Here is a 19,399-nt window from a genome sequence, read left to right as displayed (position 1 = left end):
GAAAAGCCTCTGCAAGATGCACTTTCAGATAGTTCATCCTTGTCTTGTGACCACCACGCTCTTGTGGTGTCCCAGCCTTTGGGACTGTGAAGAATTAGGTGATTCCCAGATGAATTTTAGCTGCAGGAAGTCCACTTGCCACACTCTCAGTGTCAGTGTAAACAATGGGAAAGTTCACTTCCAAAGGTCTGTCCTGGTCAGTTCTGAAGCAACGACGTTCACAGACCCTGCGTGGGCACGTGGGTCAGCAGCACTCCCTGGGGCTGCTGTTGTCAGCTGGATGCATGTAAATGAACTTTTCTTGGCTGAACATCCAAGGGGATTTGCTGTTTGATGAAAAGGTGAAGAAAAGCTCTGTGTGGGTCTGCGGTGTCTTGGAATGACGAGGTAGATTAGTGCAAGTGCTGCACTGCAATCCAGGCAGGTCTCGGTGGTATAAACTTGATTAATCTAAATTCAGCTCTGGTGAGATGATAGAGTGTTTGATGGCAGAAGATCATAAAATAATGAGCATTAGGTTTCCTGCAGTGCATTCCTTCAAAAATGTGTTAATAAAGGCAGTCTGGGAGTACAGAGGCCTGTAGTGTCAGGGTTTAAGCTGTGACATTGGTTTGCTGCTTGATTCAGACCTGGTTTTGTGAGACAAGAGAAATATTGAAAATAAGATTAGGGTGAACTGCCTCAAATTATCACAGAATCCCAGAATGGTTTGGGTTGGAAGGGACCTTAAAGATCATCTCATTCCAACCCCCCTGCCATGGGCAGGGACACCTTCCACTAGCCCAGTTTACTCCAAGCCCCGTCCAACCTGACCTTGGACACTCCCAGCAATGGGACAGCCACAGCTTCTCTGGGCAACCTGTGCCAGGGCCCCACCACCCTTACAGGGAAGAATTTCGTCCTAATGTCTAATCTAAATCTGCCCTCCTTCAAATTGAAGCCATTATCTTGTTCAGACCCACTTCTTGGCACCTCAAGAAGATAAAACTCCAGCAGTGTTCAATATCCTCCTCCAAAGCCTGCAGGAAACACTTCAAGGCTTCTTCAGCCTAAATCAGACTCCAGGAGGAGCAAACTCAAGCATGAGAAACAGTCTTGATCCTGAACCTTTTGTTTCTTTGCTCAGGGAAGGATTCCCCTGGCTCAGGGCTGCAAATATAATGTGTGTTTATCAATGAGATCATTGATAACTGGCATTGGCTCCTGTCCACACGATTTAGGAAAGCAATTTGTTTCCAGTAAACAGAGGGGAGTGCTGACCAGCTGCACGTTATTGCTTTGGTATGAAATATTTATAGCATGGATTGATCCCCCTCCCCAGTGGGTTACAAGCCTCCAACTTCTCATTAGTTTTCGGGGTCTGTGTTGCACAAACACAGGCACAGGCCCCCTCTTGTGATTACTGATGAACAGGATTTCCCTGATTCTTGTGTGATTACACTTGCAACAAGGCAGGAGGTATCACCTTCATCCTCCCGTTTTGAAGAATTTGGGGACTTTTTTTCAAAGTGTGTGTTTTGGGACCATTGGTTCCCAGTCTTTTGGTGTCACAATGGTTTGGAAGGGCAGCCTCTTGCACTGACTTCTGCCTTGGTTTGAGTGCAAACCTAAGGGAACCTGCCAGTTTTACAGGAGGGACAAGCATCTTATGGCATTAAAGGATATGTGCATGTTCCTTCATAAACTTGGGGGTTAAAGATTAATAAATGTGTCAATAAACCTGGGAAGTCCATTTAAAGTCAGTGGAGCTGTGCTGATTTATGTTGGCCTGAGAATCCTTTCAGGCTTGAATACTTTTGGGGTTGCTCATGATTTTTTCTCTCTAAGTTACAGCAGAGCACCTCAGCTCATCACTGTACTGATCCATATTATCTGACCTTCACACCCTCCATATACTTAGGGAATTTTTGGCAGAGGAATTTTTATAGAGATATTTGAAAAGCTGTCTCTACTAAAAAGCATTTTAGGCTACTGTGTAGGAGAAACTTGTCTTTCCTTTTATGTTTTTGGATTTAAATAGACTCGTTTCTACCTATGGCAGGGACTAAGAATGATTCGATAATTTGCAACTAATAATTTATTAGAACAACTTTGCCCTCCTTTCTCCTCACAAATTGTCTGCAAACAGATTGTACAACTCTAATATGTTAATGGCTGAAAATTATTTTGTCATTTTTTCAGCAAATACCTTTTGGCCTGCAGATTATTTGAATTGCAAATCACAACAGTTAAAATGAAATATGTAATTAACACTGCAAATAAAGCTGATTGGGTGTTACAGGAGATCAGTTTTTATGGAAATATATTGTTTTGCCAAAATGAGCATTTGTTACAGAAACATAGTGATTTGAAAAAAAAACCAAAAACAAACCACAACTTTATTGGAATAAATATCTGTAATCAAGAAGGGAATTCTTTTCTTGAGTGCTTCTTTCAGATTTTGCTGGCCAAGACAACCAGGTTGAATGTCCTGTTGAGAAAATAGAACTGAATCTTACCTTCCCACATCCACCCAAGTGTGCTGATGCAGACACTTATTTATTCCAAGACATAGTTCTTTTTATATTCTCTGTTCAAACTCTTACCTTTGTAAAAAAATTACGTATAAATTGGCAGAATTTAAGGTAGTTTTAATTTCTTTAGAAGTGTATTAATGAGGACTGGGGAGAACAGTGGCTCTGTCAATGAGACTCTTAATGTCTCTAACCACGTATTCTAATTTTAATGAAAAAGCCCTTGAGATTTTTTTGTTTACTGGCATTTTTACAGTGTTCAATATGCACCCTTGGAAAATGCTAAGCAACAGGGAAACTATTTGCCACCCAGTCCATCAGTGTGGTGAACAGTGGCAGAACCCGAGGGAATGGCCTGAAGTTGTGTCAGGGGAGGTTTAGGTTGGATATTACAAAGAGATTCTTCCCCCAGAGGGTGGTTGGGCACTGAACAGGCTCCCCAGGGCACACAGAGCTCAAGGAGCATTTGGATACTCTCAGGGTGTGACTCTTGGGGATGGTCCTGTGCAGGGCTAAGGGTTGGACTTGATGGTCCTTGTGGGTCCTTTCCAACTCAGCATATTCTGTGATTCTGCGATAAATAGTTCTTATCTGAGTGCAATAAATTAATATGAATAACATACAGGGTTTTCTACCCAGCATCAAAAATTGGAGTATAAACACTGGTAGGTGTCTAGTCAGCAAGGAAGAGAAGCAATGCCAGGGCACCATGGTAAAATACCAGGCCAGGAGAACACTTGGGGCTTCATGTACAGGTTCTCCTTGGTGCAAGCACTGGGAAAGGGGAATTCCATGAGGAACATGCAGCACACAGGATGCTGTGTGTGATTTCCGTGGTTGATGTCCCAGACTGTGGCCGCAGGAAGGGCAGGAAAACTGGAACATGCTCCTCCTTCTCCTGAGGGAACTCAGGTCTAACAAGGGTGATTATATGTGTTCTTTAAACTCAGCACAACCTCTGGAAGGGCCCAGAAGCAATGACAGAGTCAACATGTCAACACAAAGGGAATGTTTGCACATATCAGGGCCTATATTTGCATATAGACCATCATGTAGTTGTCTTTTCTTTAATCCAGCCCATTACTGGGGAGCAGAGACTCCCCACAGCTATTGTCTGCTGCTGACAGAGGGTTTGAGTGAGATGAGTGTGGTTGTTGTATTCCTGGCACCTCTGAGCGTGGAATAATAGCAGAGTGATTAAATGGTCTAAAATAAGCAAAAGAAGTTGCATAATAATTGATGCTTTCACACTGGAGTGAAAGATTTCTGTGGTGCTGTTTAATTATGAGGAACAACTGAGGGTTTTTTCCCTGAAAAAAAATGAAAAAGAAAAAGAAATTACATACATTGGTCCAGAAGGAAAGCTGAAACATAGCTTGTGTTTTAAAAAGGAAAGTGTGATTTAAGAATGTTTGACAGCAAGTATTTTCTTTGGGACATTGTGATTCTTGTTCTTGCCTGCTATTAAAAATTATTATAGTACTTTATGCTTCTAGCACAGCTGACATGGAAAATTATTTTTTTCTCAAACCATGAGCATCTAGTGAGTAGCTGCTGCAGATCAACATGCCTCTCTGTTTCAAAGGGATTATACTCAGGGAAATATATTTGGCTGGTAAAAGTCAGTGTAGGGGTACTAACTTGAGTGCTTTATATATTTTATGCAGTTTTTCTTTAGAATACTGACTATTTGCTCTCTTCCCTCCACTCATTTTTGGTAGGAGCCTAACTAACAATAATAATTTAAGGGAAAATATCTCCAACTAAACCCAAGCTTCAGTAACTGTTCTGTCCTAGGGATTGGTGATCTCTACCCAAGGAGAAATTCTTATTAATAACATTTTTATGTAAGGAAGCCCCCTTGGGTGGTGTTATTATATATCCAAGAGCCAAGATGCACTTGTATGTTCGGTGAGGGCGTGAGCAGTCAGCAAGTAGTTTTTCTCTGCAGTTTTCTAATATTTCTCAAAGGAAAGCTTGTCACCACACCAAGGCTGGCAGCTTCCTCCAAAATGATATGAATTCAATGGCAACTCTAAATCCTAATTTGTGTGCCAGTCAAAACTGGTAATTTCACATAGACTATTGGAAACAGTTCCTGTATTTCCATGTAACATTAATAACCACATATACCAGTCCTACACTTATGTCAGCATTAGGAAGAATGAAAGTCTTGATTCTGTACATCCTATGTATTAAATAGTTACAGATTTCCTCATGATGGAAAACAAATATCTCTGGCCAGGGAATCTATTTGTAACAAGCACTTTAGAGCAATTTCTTTTTTTTTATTTAATGGCTGCTGCTGAAGGAGAAAATTTAGTCTTCCTTTTCCTTCCAGACATACCTATGTCTCCCATGGGTAGTAAATAGATATTGATTTTCTTCATAACAGAAGTACATTATTACAGTGATTAAACTGTAGACCTTCCTTTATGATATAAAAAAAAAAATTGGAAATTGGTGAGCTAAAGAGGATTTATGTTACAAAATTGTTTGGGGTTTTGTATTCATCAAACTGTAATTCAAGCTGTAAATGCAAAGCCTCTGTGTATATTGCCCTTTTTATGCAGCAGCAATTGGCGTATAAAATAAATGCTGATATTATAATTATCAAAGCATTATATCTGTTAGAGCTGTTAGTAGTCACATTACTTCATTTTTTAATTTTACATTTGTCAAAATCTTGACAAGCATACTCTGGGATAATGTTAGATTCAATATTGAGATTGTTACTCAACAAGAACATTGATTATGTCTTAATAGGACATATTCATTATGCATTATATGCAATTATCATCTTAAATGAACACAAGCATTTATTTAGCATGCACTAAAAATATTTAAATCCTAAGAATTTTTCTTTCCGGTTAGTATTATATTATAAAGTCGTTAGTACAAATATGATATGGCAGCACACCACTGATACAGTATTACGCATAAATACATAATTTATAAACAGAATTATAAATAGAAGTGTTGAGGCATTTTTGCATCACTACAGAAATACTAATATCCACGAAATAGTAAGAAAACTCTCCATTGATAATTAATATTAAGATAGGCCTGAAAGGATACTTGAAACCCTTGTAAGGATTTTGAATCATCTGTATGTTATTTGCTTCCCAAACATTGTTTTGATCTTAGCAACCGAGCACTTTCTGTGAATTTGGGAATTTCTATTCTCTCCAAGTTCTTTTTGATGAGGATTGAGCTCTAAATGAAGATTTGGGTGCTGTGATACTGAGTGTGCCCTCTTTGGGATGTGCAATTCCTGGGTGTCCCAGAGTGACAGGAGAGCACTGCAGGAAAACCTTGGTTTAGGTGCTTCATGGGGGACATCCATCCAGGAGGGAACTCTGGAGAGATGGGTTCTGGAGTTCTTCTCTTGACAGACTTGTAATCATCCAAGTTGTTCCTCTGGTTTCCATCTTGCATTTTGGGTCCCACTGTACTGACGATGATGTAAGTTCCAGTGGAATTTTAAATATGAATCCTACAACCTACAAGTGATAGCCAGAACCAAGACTTAGGCTTGGACTGTTGCTGCTGGTGGTGTGAAATACTAGCCAGGGCTTGCTTGTCTTCAGCCACTGATAGTTTTTTTTATTGTATCTGTAGAAGATATTAGAAGATTCAAACCCAGCATAAAACCATCATCATCTGCTTTCATTCAGCATTACCTAAAAGAACTCCCTGGGTTTGTTCCACCTGTGTGTGTCTGCACTGAACTGTTTATTTCCCTCTGTTGGGATTGCATCCTGCTGGCTTTGGCAGGAAACTGAACCCTGGAAAAGTGCCTTGTCTGGCCTCTCCTTGTTTTCTGGTGCTGAACCAGTTATGTCAGGGCAGCAGGGGAGGGAAATCTGGTTGGAATGTTGACACTGGTGGGAATGGCAGTGGGTGGACCTTTGAAGCAAAGCACTCAGGACACAGCTCACCTCCTTGGCAAACCTCAGAGTTTGGCAGTGTCACCCTTGCCATGGCTAAATGACAAGAGTGAAAATTTATGGTGAAAGGAATCGTTCTCCTGCTGTAATTATTCAAACCCTCCCAACATTGTTACGCTCCACGAAGTCACGGTTGATAAATAATAAGCCACACAAACAGTGACTTCATGTTCATTAATTAAAATAATCTATTTTCCTTTTTAGCTGTAGATCCCACTCATTGAGGGTTGGGGTGTATTTCTATGGACAATATCTCACTATCCAAAGGGTATTGGATTGTTTTTGCAGGAGGGTGCTTCAGAGTTTAGGTCACTTAGCAGCAGGCCTGGGTTAAGTGATAGGCAGTGACAAGGTGAGACAAGAGTCTGAGCCACTGTGGGGGTCCCAAATGCTGCCAGTTGTGGGTGCTGCATTTATCCCTCCCCTGCAGGGAGAGGAGAGGATGGAGATGGCAGGGATGGAGAAAGTGAAGGAAGGCTCCACTGCCCCCATCCAGGAGCACTCATTCCTCACAAGATGGGAGCAAAAACAGGGAAAAGACCGTGCTGGGGTAAAAGATGTGAGCTCTGTGAGAAGGGGAAAGATGAGGAGGTGCCATGAGAGCTTTTAGTGCAGCCCCAGCAGGGACCCTCCGCTGCGGCATCAGGTGAGGGACGGGGTTGGTGGAAGCACAGGGATCCAGGCTCTGTCCACAGATCCCAGGATTTACCAGCACCGTGGGAAATCACACAGACCCAAATAATTGCTACAAGTGCCTGAATTAGCTGGGCTAAAAGTACAAGAATTGCTAAAAAGTCCTTTACATGGTATCTCCTGGTGTGAAGGGAGCATCTGATGGGAACCTGACTCTGCCCTGGGGTTTGGATCTGTGAGGAGCTACTTTCTCTAACAAAGCAAATATTTCCTAGACGTAGGAAGTGCTGCATAGCAAGGAAGTGTGAAGTATTGGTAACGATATGAAATACTACTCAAAATTCGATGTTTTCCACATTTCATTGCGAGCTTTAACATTGGACTCCTGTCACAGACATTTCTGCTGCAGTACATGCAATTTCTAGAATAAATGGGCTTGCTTTCACTAGAAAATGGGACAGTTTTCAAAGGAAAAAAAGGCCAATTTTTGAGTAAAAATGGGCCTGTTTCTGAGCAAAGAGGCTTATAAACATGAAGTGATAAATGGCTTTGCAAGTTTTCCATACAATAATAACAATTTCCTAATCAATGTAAAAGTTGCAGGTAAGGGAGGGGAGAGAAGCTTCATTGAGGTTTTAATACATTGAATGCATTTTAGAAAATAAATATATGAAAACAGTAAATTGTGTTCCACTCCATAATGTGAGTTTGTGTTGGAGACATGTCCGTAATATTTCTTTGCGTGTATTTTTATGATGTTATAAATCAAATTCCTGCTCTTGGTTTGCTGCCTTCTGAGATGAATTTCATGGAATAATGTTGCAAGACTTAAGGAAATACATTTTTTAGGCTCCCATGTGTGGCAGTGGCATCTGATTTTCTAGTAGTCCATACGTCTTTAGAGCAAAATACATCTTCTGGCTTGACTTATTGATTTTACATGTAAACATATTGCTTCATAATAGCTGATCTGATGAGCAACTGGTGGGATTGCTTCTCTCATGGCCTAAAAATGCTTCAAAATCTAAGTACTAAGGAGTTGGGATCTCCTTCTTACACATGCTCCAAAAAAAGATGGTGTGATGTGCCCAGGAAAACACATAATGCAGAATGCACTGTTTAGGAAATGCTTTCAAACCACTTGGCTACAGAGATTGTGTGACATGAGAGGTTGCTTTGCTGAGCTGTCTCCCCACTAATTCCCTGGAAAAGTGTTAGACAAAGGACACAGGATGAGTGATGCCAAAGATGTGCGTCCTGGTTCTTGCAGACACAGTTGGCTCAGGGATCTGGTCTGACATCGTTCTGTTGCTTTGCCCCAAGGATCCAGAGGAGGTTTTATTGTTCAGGAGAGGTTTGAATAAACATTCCTGAGCACGAGATGTTCAGGGGAGGTTTGAATAAACATTCCTGAGCACGTGAGATGTTCTTACCATGCAGTTTGAAAGGTGACTGCAGCACTCCCCACCTGTGCCCTCTGCTGATAGTGCAGCACACGTGGCCTTAGGGCAGTTGGTCCCATATCAAGCAGCCATACAAAATCCATTTTAATGAGGTGCCCAGCCTTGTCTCCAGTGAATCCGTGTCAACACTCCCTTTGAGTTCCATGGGAGCAGGTTCTGATGCTAACTGCCCCCTTTGATGGAGCTGTTACTGACCCATGGTCCAGCTTGCAAACAGATGTGCTTTGATCTCTGATGTGAGGGAGGAGAATTCCAAATGCTGTCACATTCCCATTGCAGAATGGTGACCACGGGTGTTTTTATTTTTTCCAAGTTACAGCTGTTTTGGGGGGAGGAAATCAAGGATGGCTTTTGCTCTGGACCTGTGCTGTCTGGTCCCACAGCAGGGAGGCACCAGGCAGGTGCCCGTGGCACCAGAATCAGAGATCTTCCCTGTCAGTCATTACTGTTACTCTGTGCATTTGCTTTGGGCAACAACTGCAAGTCCCTGCCCATTTCAGAAGCTGCTTTTTTTGTTTCTTCCAGTGAAGCAAACTTAGATTACCAGTCTAAATGCTAATACACAGAATGAATGGGATTTAATAGAGCGAATTTATATGTAGATTGTGACATTAGTATTTAATTACGTACCCATCATAACACTGATGAAGCAAGCTGCTAAATATTGGTGCACTGAAGGTAGAGCTTACTTGTAAAGAGCAAAGATATTTTAATTTCTTGCCTCTTTTTCAATCTTCTTAAATAACAGGATAAATTAGGTACTGTTTACCAATATTCACCTTCATGCTGTATTGCAAATGAGGGCTGCAGAGTAGCAGCTGAAGCTCATGCAAAGCTGTGCTGCTGTTTTGGTAAAACACTGTGATAACAGATCTGTTTCTATGCTATGTTTTATCAGGCCAAATAAAGTTTGAGAATTTTTAAATTTATTTTTTTAATACGAATTAAAAGCAGTATGTTATCTGTGTGTGGTTTGTTTTTTTTATTTTTAACCTTTCCTTTTCTGTTCTTTTTTTCAGACTATGGAAAGCCCCAAATACGAGCTGGTTATAGAAGCCAAGGATATGGGGGGTCTTGATGTGGGACTGACTGGCACAGCCACTGCCACTATTCTTATTGACGACAAAAATGACCATCCACCAGAATTTACCAAGAAGGAGGTAAGAGTTTGCCATCTGTGCTCTACAAAACGGTGCAAGCAATTGTAATTAACTCGTTTCTAAATATAAAACTGTTCCTTAAGGAAAGGAAATACTTCCAGACGTGTTTTAGCTCAGTGTGACAGACTTCCCCGGAGCTGCTCTTTTCTGTTTTATACCTCAGTCAATCTGTATGCATCGTTTCCAAATCAAAGTGCAACCACCAGGTACAAATTTGTGTCCAGGGATGCCATTCAGAGGTTGGCCAGCAGGGTGAAAAACTGTAAAATAAATTTGCTGGTGGTAACTTTCTCCTTTTTCTCCTATAGGGGAAAATAACAAATTCTCTTTCCCTCCATTCCAGCTCAGGGCTTCCATGGTCAGGACCATGGATAAAAGCAACACGTTTTTCCCTGTCTCCAGCACTTCCCCTGTGAGCCAGCAAGTGCTGGGAGTTCTGTAATTAAAACCCTAGTCCTGAAAGCTTTAAATTTAACCTACAGGTAGAATTTGCACTGAAAATTGTTTCCCTGCAAATTGAATTCCACTGAAGAATGCTGGAAAGTCTGATAAAACCCAAACCAAAGGTATTCCCTGACTACAGGGGATGCAATAACAGTGCCATAGCAACTCAGGCAAAACATCTGCCAAATTTCATGCCCTCCTCACACTGTTCCCTTCCTTCCCCTACATTTATTATTAGCCTGATATTTATTTTTTCTATTTTTTTTTTTTTTTTACTTCTGGTACCTGGAGGGAATGAGAAAGTTTCAAAAGTTTTACCTCGTTTGGATTTTGCTATAAAAGTTTTCTGGGACTCTGCAGATTTTTAAGGAATATTCCCAAAAGGTGAGAAGTAAGCATGAGGGATGCTGATTTGAAGGTAATTGTGGAAAAAGAAAAGGAGAGCCTGTAGAATTCTTGTAGAAGGCTGTAGAAGTCTTGGGTTTTTTTCCTTGAGGTTTTACCTTTTCAACTTTTTTTCTTTTTTTGGTGGGCTAATATTAGAAATTTGACAACAGAGTATTTTGAAAAAAATTACTGCTATTTTATTTGAATGATTATTATAAATGCAAAGTGAATACCAGATTAAAGCATGGCAGAGAAGGGTTATTAAAAAAAAAAAGGAAGAAGAAATTAGAAACAATGACAATTTTGCCAAGAGGAATATTGAATATTAATTTTCACTAATCAGTGGCAATAGTTATAATTACTTCAGTCAAATGCTTTGGCAAGAGTCTTTCAGTCACCAAACTTTTTAAGTACAGAGGTGAAAATTAAGTGACTTTGATCAAACAATTACTTCCCTTAGAATTAAACTTCAGATCAGGTTTTTAATGCTCTGTTTCCTGACAACCAATACTTAAAATATGTTTAAAATACTGTATTATTTAGCCTTCTTAGACATAACAATGTCCAAGACAACTCAGTGTCTTTAGAAATAGGAATTAATGAATATGGATAGCAATTCATGAGAGCCACAGTCCACCTACTTGAATTTCCATAATTGGAGATTTCTTCTCTTGAAGAAATATTTCTATATGTTTTTCAATAGAATTCTTTTCAAGAAATCTTTCTATAATTTTATGTCCTATTTGATTTAGTAGTTTGGTAATTTGGGCAAGCATGTTAAAAACCTTGTGTGTCTGCTTAGGCACAAATGTACTGTTAGTATCTATTTCTGTGGAAATTAATGTTTGTAAATGAAATGTTTATAAATTCAGTTCAGTCAGTGACAGTAAAAGGGTCTCTGTACCCTTGAAATGTTGGAGGTTTTATCATAGAAATAAAATAGGTGTGAGGAGCCAGCACTATCTAGTTTTCTTTCTGGTCTTAGACATTCTTCTTGCAGTTTATAGTTTCCATAGAGGCATATATGTATATATATATTTTATGGTTTGGCATGGGTTTGAACTTTTCACTATTTAGAGATGTTAATGACCTCAGTAATCTTCCCTCTGCCTTGCTAGGTGATATTCTTATTCCATGAATAAGGCAGGAAAAATCTGTCTTTAGATGTATGATGCCAGGCCCTTTTAGAAACAGATGCTCTATATAAAAGAAATAGTGTAAGAGGTGTCTATTAATTGAGCCAGTGACACTTTATTTGGTTTATTGCCTTAAGTGCTTAGTTATTGTATTTTAATACCAGTTGTATACCACAGGCTGCAATACTATTGATTTGGATTAGAGTTGAAAGGAGAAGGCACATTCTACAAGATAACTTTTGAAGTGGGAAGCTCAACTTCAGTAAACCTGAAGGTTTGATTTCAGAGTGCATTTTCTTCTATTTGCTTTGAGATTGGCTGCTTTAGGCCTGGGTTCTTATGGTATTGACATGTTTTCCCAGCCAGTTTCCTTCTCTCTGAAGATTCTTTTTCTCAACATGTTTTTCCCTTTTATTAAACAAACACTTATTTACTGCTCTGTGTTTCCACCTGACAGCATAATCTCTACATACAATAGCTCTGCCTTTATTTATCATGTGCTGTTGATGGAGCTCGTTTAAACCAAGTTTTCAGTGTGTTCTCTTCCTCTGTCAGCACAGGGGCCAAATTCATTCCTGATTGGACACAGGGAAAGGAATGAAATCAGGAGAGCTGGATTTGCTCAAAAGTCTGGACCTTGTGTAGGTTCAACACTGGGTACCCCAGAGAGTGCAGTAATTGGTGTTTTGAATCTTGTTAAAGATACATATGATTACAATACAGCAGAAGTTTAGTGATTTTACACATCCTTCTCCAATGCTGAAAATGTCTATATTTCCGTATATTTCTATTTCCAAGAAGTCTTATATGTGCCAACAGATATCTGTTTCCTCAATGCAAGGCAATCTCAGCCATGGCTGAGCATGTCTCTGTCTACTGAAGATGAGTTTTATCTTTTAACTTGACCACTTTTTTCCTCAGAAACACTGTTATGAATCTACCCCTAAGCAATGACACACTCTGTGTCTATTCTTTGGAGGCTGGGTCCTTAAACACTTATTAAAAATGCTTAACAACAGGCTTTATTTGAGATTTTTAGAAAGAATCATAGAATCCCAGAATGGTTTGGGTTGGAAGGGACCTTAAAGATCATCTAGTTCTATGCCCTGCCATGTGCAGGGACACCTTCCACTATCCCAGCTTGCTCCAAGATCCATCCAACCTGGCCTTGGACACTTCCAGGGATGGGGCAGCCACAGCTTCTCTGGGCAACCTGTGCCAGGGCCTCGCCACCCTCACAGGGAAGAATTTCTTCCTAATATCCCATATAAACCTGCCTTACTTCAGCTGAAGGCCATTCCCCCTTGTTCCAGCACTACCTTATAAAAGAGTCCCTCAGCAGCTTTCTCATAATCCCTGTTTAAACACTGGAAGGGGCTCTGAGTTTTCCAGATCCTTCCCCAGGCTGAACAGCCCCAGCTCTCTCAGACTGCCTTCATAGGAGAGGTGTTCCAGCCCTCTGATCAACTTGGTGGCCTCCTTTGGGCTCACTCCAACATATCCACATCTCCTTTGTGTTGGGAAAGGCCTAAATGCCCCTTTGTTGCTGTGCCCGATTCTGCAGCAGCTTCTCCTGGATTTCTGTAGATCCTGTTGGAAGAAGGGGGTGTTTCAGGTGGTTGGTGTTTCAGGGCACAATCCCAGAAGAAGCTGAGCAGCCTGGCTGTGATCCAGCACAGCACTTCCATTAACTCCAGAGAAGCACTTTAAGCCCATGAGGCTGTCAGTGTGTGTCAGGCACTTGGATGGGTTAATATCTGAGACACTGCTCTGTGCGATTCAGCCCACTTAATTATTTTGTTACTGCCCCATCACTCTACACACTCCCAAAATATCTGCCTTGTCCTATTTCACATACACCTCACAGCTAATAATGGGCTTGAGCAGTGTAAAAATCCATTCAGGTGTGCAAACAGTATCCTGTTCCCTCCAGGGGGTTAAATAATTTCATCCTTAATGCCTAAAAGAGCAATGTTTTAAGAGTTCCTCCAAAAATCCCAGGTGAAGTAGAAAGGTCTACCTTTTAAAAGGTCACAGTGGCTGGGATATTGTGCCAAATTTAAATTATAGAGACTGAAAGTAGAGATGCTTGTAAAGTTAGTGGCCCCTTTTTAAAATTTACAACCCTATTTCTATAATAGGAAAGAGTTTTTAAATTAATTTTACGAATTATTACTGGATGCGGCATTTTGTATCACAAAGAGCAATTTGGCATTTTCCTTTCCAGCAGGTCAAATTTTGTTCAGCAGCAAAGGATTACTTATGTGTAGGTAAGGAATGAAGCAGAGCAAGGAGCAGGAGTTGATCATTCTGGAAAATCTGATCCCTGGCCTGCATACTGCAGGATATCCCAGCTAGGTGGGAATGATTTAGACTGAGGGAACATTAATGGTGCTGAGAATTGTTTTTATACCTAGAACATTAACAACAATGAGACTTTTTTCTTGTGTCCCTGTGACAATGGGTGACAGACCACTGTAGTGTTGTGTGCCTGCAAACCAGTCATTTTAGTCTATAGTTGTATGTTATATATTGCAGTGTCCCTGTGGTTGTAGTGTGATGAAAAATTAGCTCTGTGGCATCTGCTGAAAGCCACAAGCAGGCAAATACTCCTCTTGTATCTGTTCCTGTAGGTTCTGCCCAGATGTTCCCTAAGACCTAGGGGAGGGAGGAAAAAAACCATTGTTTGAACATGAGAAAGATATGGACTTGACCTCCTCCTGTCTATTCTTCCTCCTCCAAAAGAATAGTCCAATGAATCCTGCTTATGCCACTCAGACTGCAGAGTATGTGCTCAAAAATGAGATTCTTCTGAATATATTTGCCTTTTTGTTCTGTCCTGTATTTTTAAATCTTCCATTGTTGCTCTTTAATATGTTACTTTTTCCTTAATATCAGATATACTGTCTTTCCTTAGCAAATGCTATCAGGCACTGGAGAGAAGAATGCAGTGATGTGCCTTAAGGGGATGATTTTTCTACAGTCCCCCTGGTTCTTGCATCTCTCCTTTGCCACAGATTTGGGACAGCAGCCCATCCCTAGTCATGCATTGAAAAGTGGGACTTGTCAGAGTGTTCTCACTTGCATATAAAGAAACAGAGACTTTGTTTGTTCAGGGAATGGTCATTCTTGACACAATTCCTCTTTGTGCCACTTCCATCCTCACCTTCAATTTCATCCATTTCTGGGACAAAGAAATGCAAAATACAAATAATTCTGTCACATCAGGGATAATAAGAACAGGGAAAATATGTTTTCCTAGTATAGATTTTTTTTTGAATCTATGTTCTTAGAAAAGACTTTTTCCAGATAAATGAAGAAGCTTGCCTCCTGTGAACAGAATAAAATTCGTGTAATTTGACAAAACATTACCACAGTGAGATTTGAGATATACTAGTGCTGAGTCTTAAGTGAAAAATATGATTTTCTCACATTTTGAATACCAACTGATAAATGGTTTATAAAAGGGTAATAAATGACTAATGTGTGCTTTAATAAATGATTCATCAGTTCCTACAGAGACCTGTAAGTGAATAGGTTGCTTGTCACCATGATTTATGATGACTTCCAGCACTGTCTTCTGACTCAGTTGTGTTACCCACTGGGGTAAACCAGCCCCTGGAGGACAATATGTATCTCCTTCTGCTCGTGGTTCAAAGAGGATATGAGACTTTCACAGCACCATCTGGAGAGATTTATTTTCCAGCTCAGACTGTTGAGAAACAGGCTTGTAGCTCTGAAAGTCCCTGCCTTAATTCTTGGGATTGGCTAAACCATATTGAGGAGCAAAAACTGAGCTAAAAGCAATTGTAAGGTTACTCCAGGCTCTTTTTTCCACACTTCTTTTACAAAATTGTCCCTCTCAGACATGATACTCTTATTTTCTGTGGTAGACACACCTTACCAACGCAGACCAGATTTGTCCATTCACTTAGCATGTTTAAAAACAAACCTCACCTCCCCTTCTTCTGTGCTCTGAAAGTCAACCCTGGTCCTTATGTTGTCTTACAAGGAAAATTTTTGCCCTTTGGAATCCCTGATTAATCTTATTCCTTTCTCTGTGAGTCTTGCCAGTGAGCTGGAGCTGGATTCTTCCCATGTCACGTAGTGTTCTCTCCTGCTGGATGTTGGAAGGGCAGATGACTGAGCTGAGGTGCTTGAGCAGCAAAAGCAGATCTGAGCAGATGAGAAGAAGCCATTGCCAGCTGACAGTTAAGAAAAAGAGTTTTACTCTGGCCTAAATGTTATAGGCACCTGTCTGAAATTCTAGCAGCCTGTTCAAACTGCAGCAGACAGTCAGATTTGTCATGAGAAATAGTTTTGTGGAAGGGATAAAACCCTGTCAGTAAAATTCCACAAACAAAATGCATACTGTAATTTCCATTTGGCTCCTGGTTCTGGGCTGTGAGACAGTTTACATGCAGAGAAATCAGAATTCACACAGAAACTCAACAGAGCAGGGCAAAGCCTCTGCAGCTGTTGGTAAACTTTGGCATAAAGAGGAGCTTCATGATGGCTGGGGATCACCAGGGAGGAGCTCTTTGGCCATTCCTTGTTTTTTCTAGAGCTGTAAATACAACTAAAAAGGCTCCTGGAGCGTGTCTTAACCTTCAGAAACCCCTTACACCAGAGAGATATTTGCACTGACCTTTTCACTCAGCTTTGCTTCCACTTCATACTCCTGCAGCAGTTCACTACCACACTTGACAACCCTCCAAGTGCCCAAAAGTCTCCTGGAAAACAAATGAAAGACGTTCTCTGGTATGTTTTTCATATGTGAAAGGCAGAATTCGAGGATGATTTCTCTGGTCATGGAAAATAGAGGAAATGGGATCAAGACAGGATTGCTGTTTCTCTGTCACCTTTGTGAGGTACCTGTCTCACCTGCTCTTGAAACATCCAGACGTCAAAAATTGAAGGGTTTCTCAGGCTAATCCTGCACAAATCTGAAGAATGAAAGTTCCTGCATAGCCTGAGCTTAATTTCCTTTGCTAGAACTTAAAATCATTTAATCTTATGTTACCCTCAAAGTCATGGAGGACAGATTATGCCCTTGATACCGTTCTTAATTCTTGTATAGTCAGGACAATGCATGAAGAAGAAACATGGAACTCAGGATATATTTTCTGTTTCTTTAAATGAATAACTCTTGTCTTAAAGCCATTACACTCATGGGGTTTTTTTTCCCCCAAAATATTAACCTAACCATTGTTTTGATGAAAACACAAGAGATGAAGTTTATCCAACCTGTGTTCTTCTATGTTTAAGATGAGGCAAAGATGGAGGTGTATATTTGTTTCTCCTAGAGTCCATTTGCCAAGTATCTGTTAATTTAGTTTAGAGAATAACTATTAGTCAAGTGAAAAGGTATTTATTAAATCTATTTGAAAGGAAACAAGGATCTAAATAGTGGCAAATATTTTATTTTCCAAATGAAGACTGTGAGCATTCTGTTGTCACTGCAAAAATAAGACAATATTTGAAATTTTCAGTAAAGTTTTATTGACTGTACCATTTCTTCATGGTTAATAATTGGTCATTAGTCTCACTCATATTGTAGTCCAAGACATTCAGAGTTTCCTTAGTTGTCATGACCTACAGAGCAAGCAGTTTAGGAATCTAAAAATCTAATTAACAAAATTTTAGAAACCCCCTTATTTTTTTTCCCTAAATAATTTTAGACATCAAAGATAAAAAAGAGGTGCTTACTGGACTTAAAAAAACAGCTGTAAAGACATTCAGTGTCCATTGGAGTTTAAGCAGCTGGGCTTAGGAGCATAGATTGCTTTGGCTCTCAGTGCAATTAGGATTCTAAATGTCTGTCTCCCTTCTAAACACTTTCAAATAATCTGGAAAAATGCCCATGATCAAGAAAATTGTTTATTAATATTTCTAATTTGTGTTGTGGTGGTACCAAACTAGGGACATCTGGAAGACTTATTTAAACATTCTGGCTATCTGGGTAATGAAATTACCTTTTTGTTATCTTTTTTTTAATTCTTCTTCATTACTGTGTGTCAGTTTTTATCAGAATTAACTGGTTTGAGGATTATCATGTGATGGGAAGTGCTCAGCACCACTCAGAATTGAATTGCCAATGACCTTAAAAACAAACACTGCTGTAGTGCTACAAGAAGAGAATAATTTCAGAGAAAGAAAACCAAATAGGATTATTCTGTGCATTGACTGAAACAGAGGGCTGTTCAGTAAAAAAAAAAACAAAACAACAGCGTTTGGAAGACCAGTGTCTCCTGTACTCATCCAGATTCATACTGTGCACATAATGATCTGTATTCATGTGGCTGTCAGTGAGCAATCTGCAGAACCACTGCAAGCACTTCGTTCAAGAACTTTTGCAAAATATGTTTAACGCTGAGTCCATCCACTTATCCCATAATTAGAGCTGGATCCTCTGCATAGCAGTAGGCAGCAGACTTTGACATTTATCTTTGCTTCTGAGGGGTGAGTTCGTTGCATTGTTTCCCTCCACCAAGGTCATGAAATACATGAAGTTCTCTGTTTAATCTCCAGATAAACACATTTCGGTGGTACATAAAACAACAGAGTGCCTGCTTTAGAAGCTGAGAGCAGCTGAGAAACACTTGTACAATACAGGAAGGGTTCTGTGAATAGAAATGATCATTCAAACAGTGTGAAATTGGGGAGGAACACAAAGGCACTGCACTGCTCCTCCAGATCTGATTTGCTTCCCAGCACTCTTGTTCCAAGCATGCTCACACAGTAAACTTGTATTTTTGCCAGCCCTTTTACTTTCTTTTTTCTTTTTTCCCTTTGTCACTGTTCCTTTCCTGCCCTTCATTTATTTCATTGATTCCTTATAATCAGCTGATCTGAGCCATCCTGATGCAAACTCCTGCGTGAGCCCCTGCCTTTTGTAAGCCTTTGGTTCTGCTTGGAAGGTCAGCAGCAACTCAGTGGTAATAACAGCAATTCTCACTGCAGCTGGTAAATTCTCACCACAAAACCGTTCCAATGCTGACTATCCTCTGAAGAATTCTTCCATCTGCTTCTGCTAACAGCAAATATCCAAACACTGTGAGCAACAGAAAAGCCATAAACCCACAATTTATTGCTCTCTTCTACAAGAAGTGAAGGTTAATATGCTTCCTCAGTGTGGTCTATGAAGTGTGAACTTTACGATAGATATTAAGGTCAGAATTACAAAGTAAACAGGAGCAGGAAGAGTTTTGAGTACATGTAGCACAAATACGTTTGGGGAAGGAGCTGGAGAGTAGAAATTAAAAAGGAAGGAAGGCTCTTGAGAGAAGCACAAGCTAAACAAAGATAATGTAATGTCTCCAGACCTGGTCTTGGACCACTTATTCAGGGAAGCTGTATAAACATAATTATTAGCAGTCACTGCCAGGAGTGGCTATGTGATTTTCCAATTAGACAAAAAACCTGCCAGCTGGAATTTTGCAGTTGCCTTCAAATCAAATTAGGACTACTTTCTAGAGATTTCAGTTTTAATGTAAATTTTAAAATTGGTGTCTTTTGCCTGACTTTTTTTTTTCCTCTGAATGTGGTACTGAAGCCCTCCATGGAAATTTCCTTTGGTTTCGTTCTTTTCCAAGAGTGTTTTTAACACTCAAGTTTCAACATTGAGTGCAGGCAGGTGACACACAGACTTCCAAGAAACTTCACACGATTACTTTCAGATCAAAATATGAAAGAACTCATCAATCTCTTTTC

At 40.0% G+C, this 19,399-nt stretch overlaps 1 protein-coding gene across 2 annotated transcripts in view; it reads left to right on the top strand.

Annotated features, from left to right (window-relative positions):
* Positions 1-19,399, top strand: part of CDH13 (cadherin 13) — a 451,056-nt gene that overhangs the window by 354,402 nt on the left and 77,255 nt on the right. For both annotated transcript variants that reach the window (XM_027685001.1, XM_027685000.1), the window contains exon 8: positions 9,579-9,719. In XM_027685001.1, the coding sequence (XP_027540802.1) occupies positions 9,579-9,719 (141 nt within the window). The remainder of the gene's footprint in view (positions 1-9,578; positions 9,720-19,399) is intronic.

Source organism: Neopelma chrysocephalum, unplaced genomic scaffold, assembly GCF_003984885.1.
Source record: "Neopelma chrysocephalum unplaced genomic scaffold, ASM398488v2 Primary Assembly neopelma1_68, whole genome shotgun sequence".
Classification (NCBI taxonomy): domain Eukaryota; kingdom Metazoa; phylum Chordata; class Aves; order Passeriformes; family Pipridae; genus Neopelma; species Neopelma chrysocephalum.
This window is presented reverse-complemented; position numbering and strand designations above follow the sequence as displayed.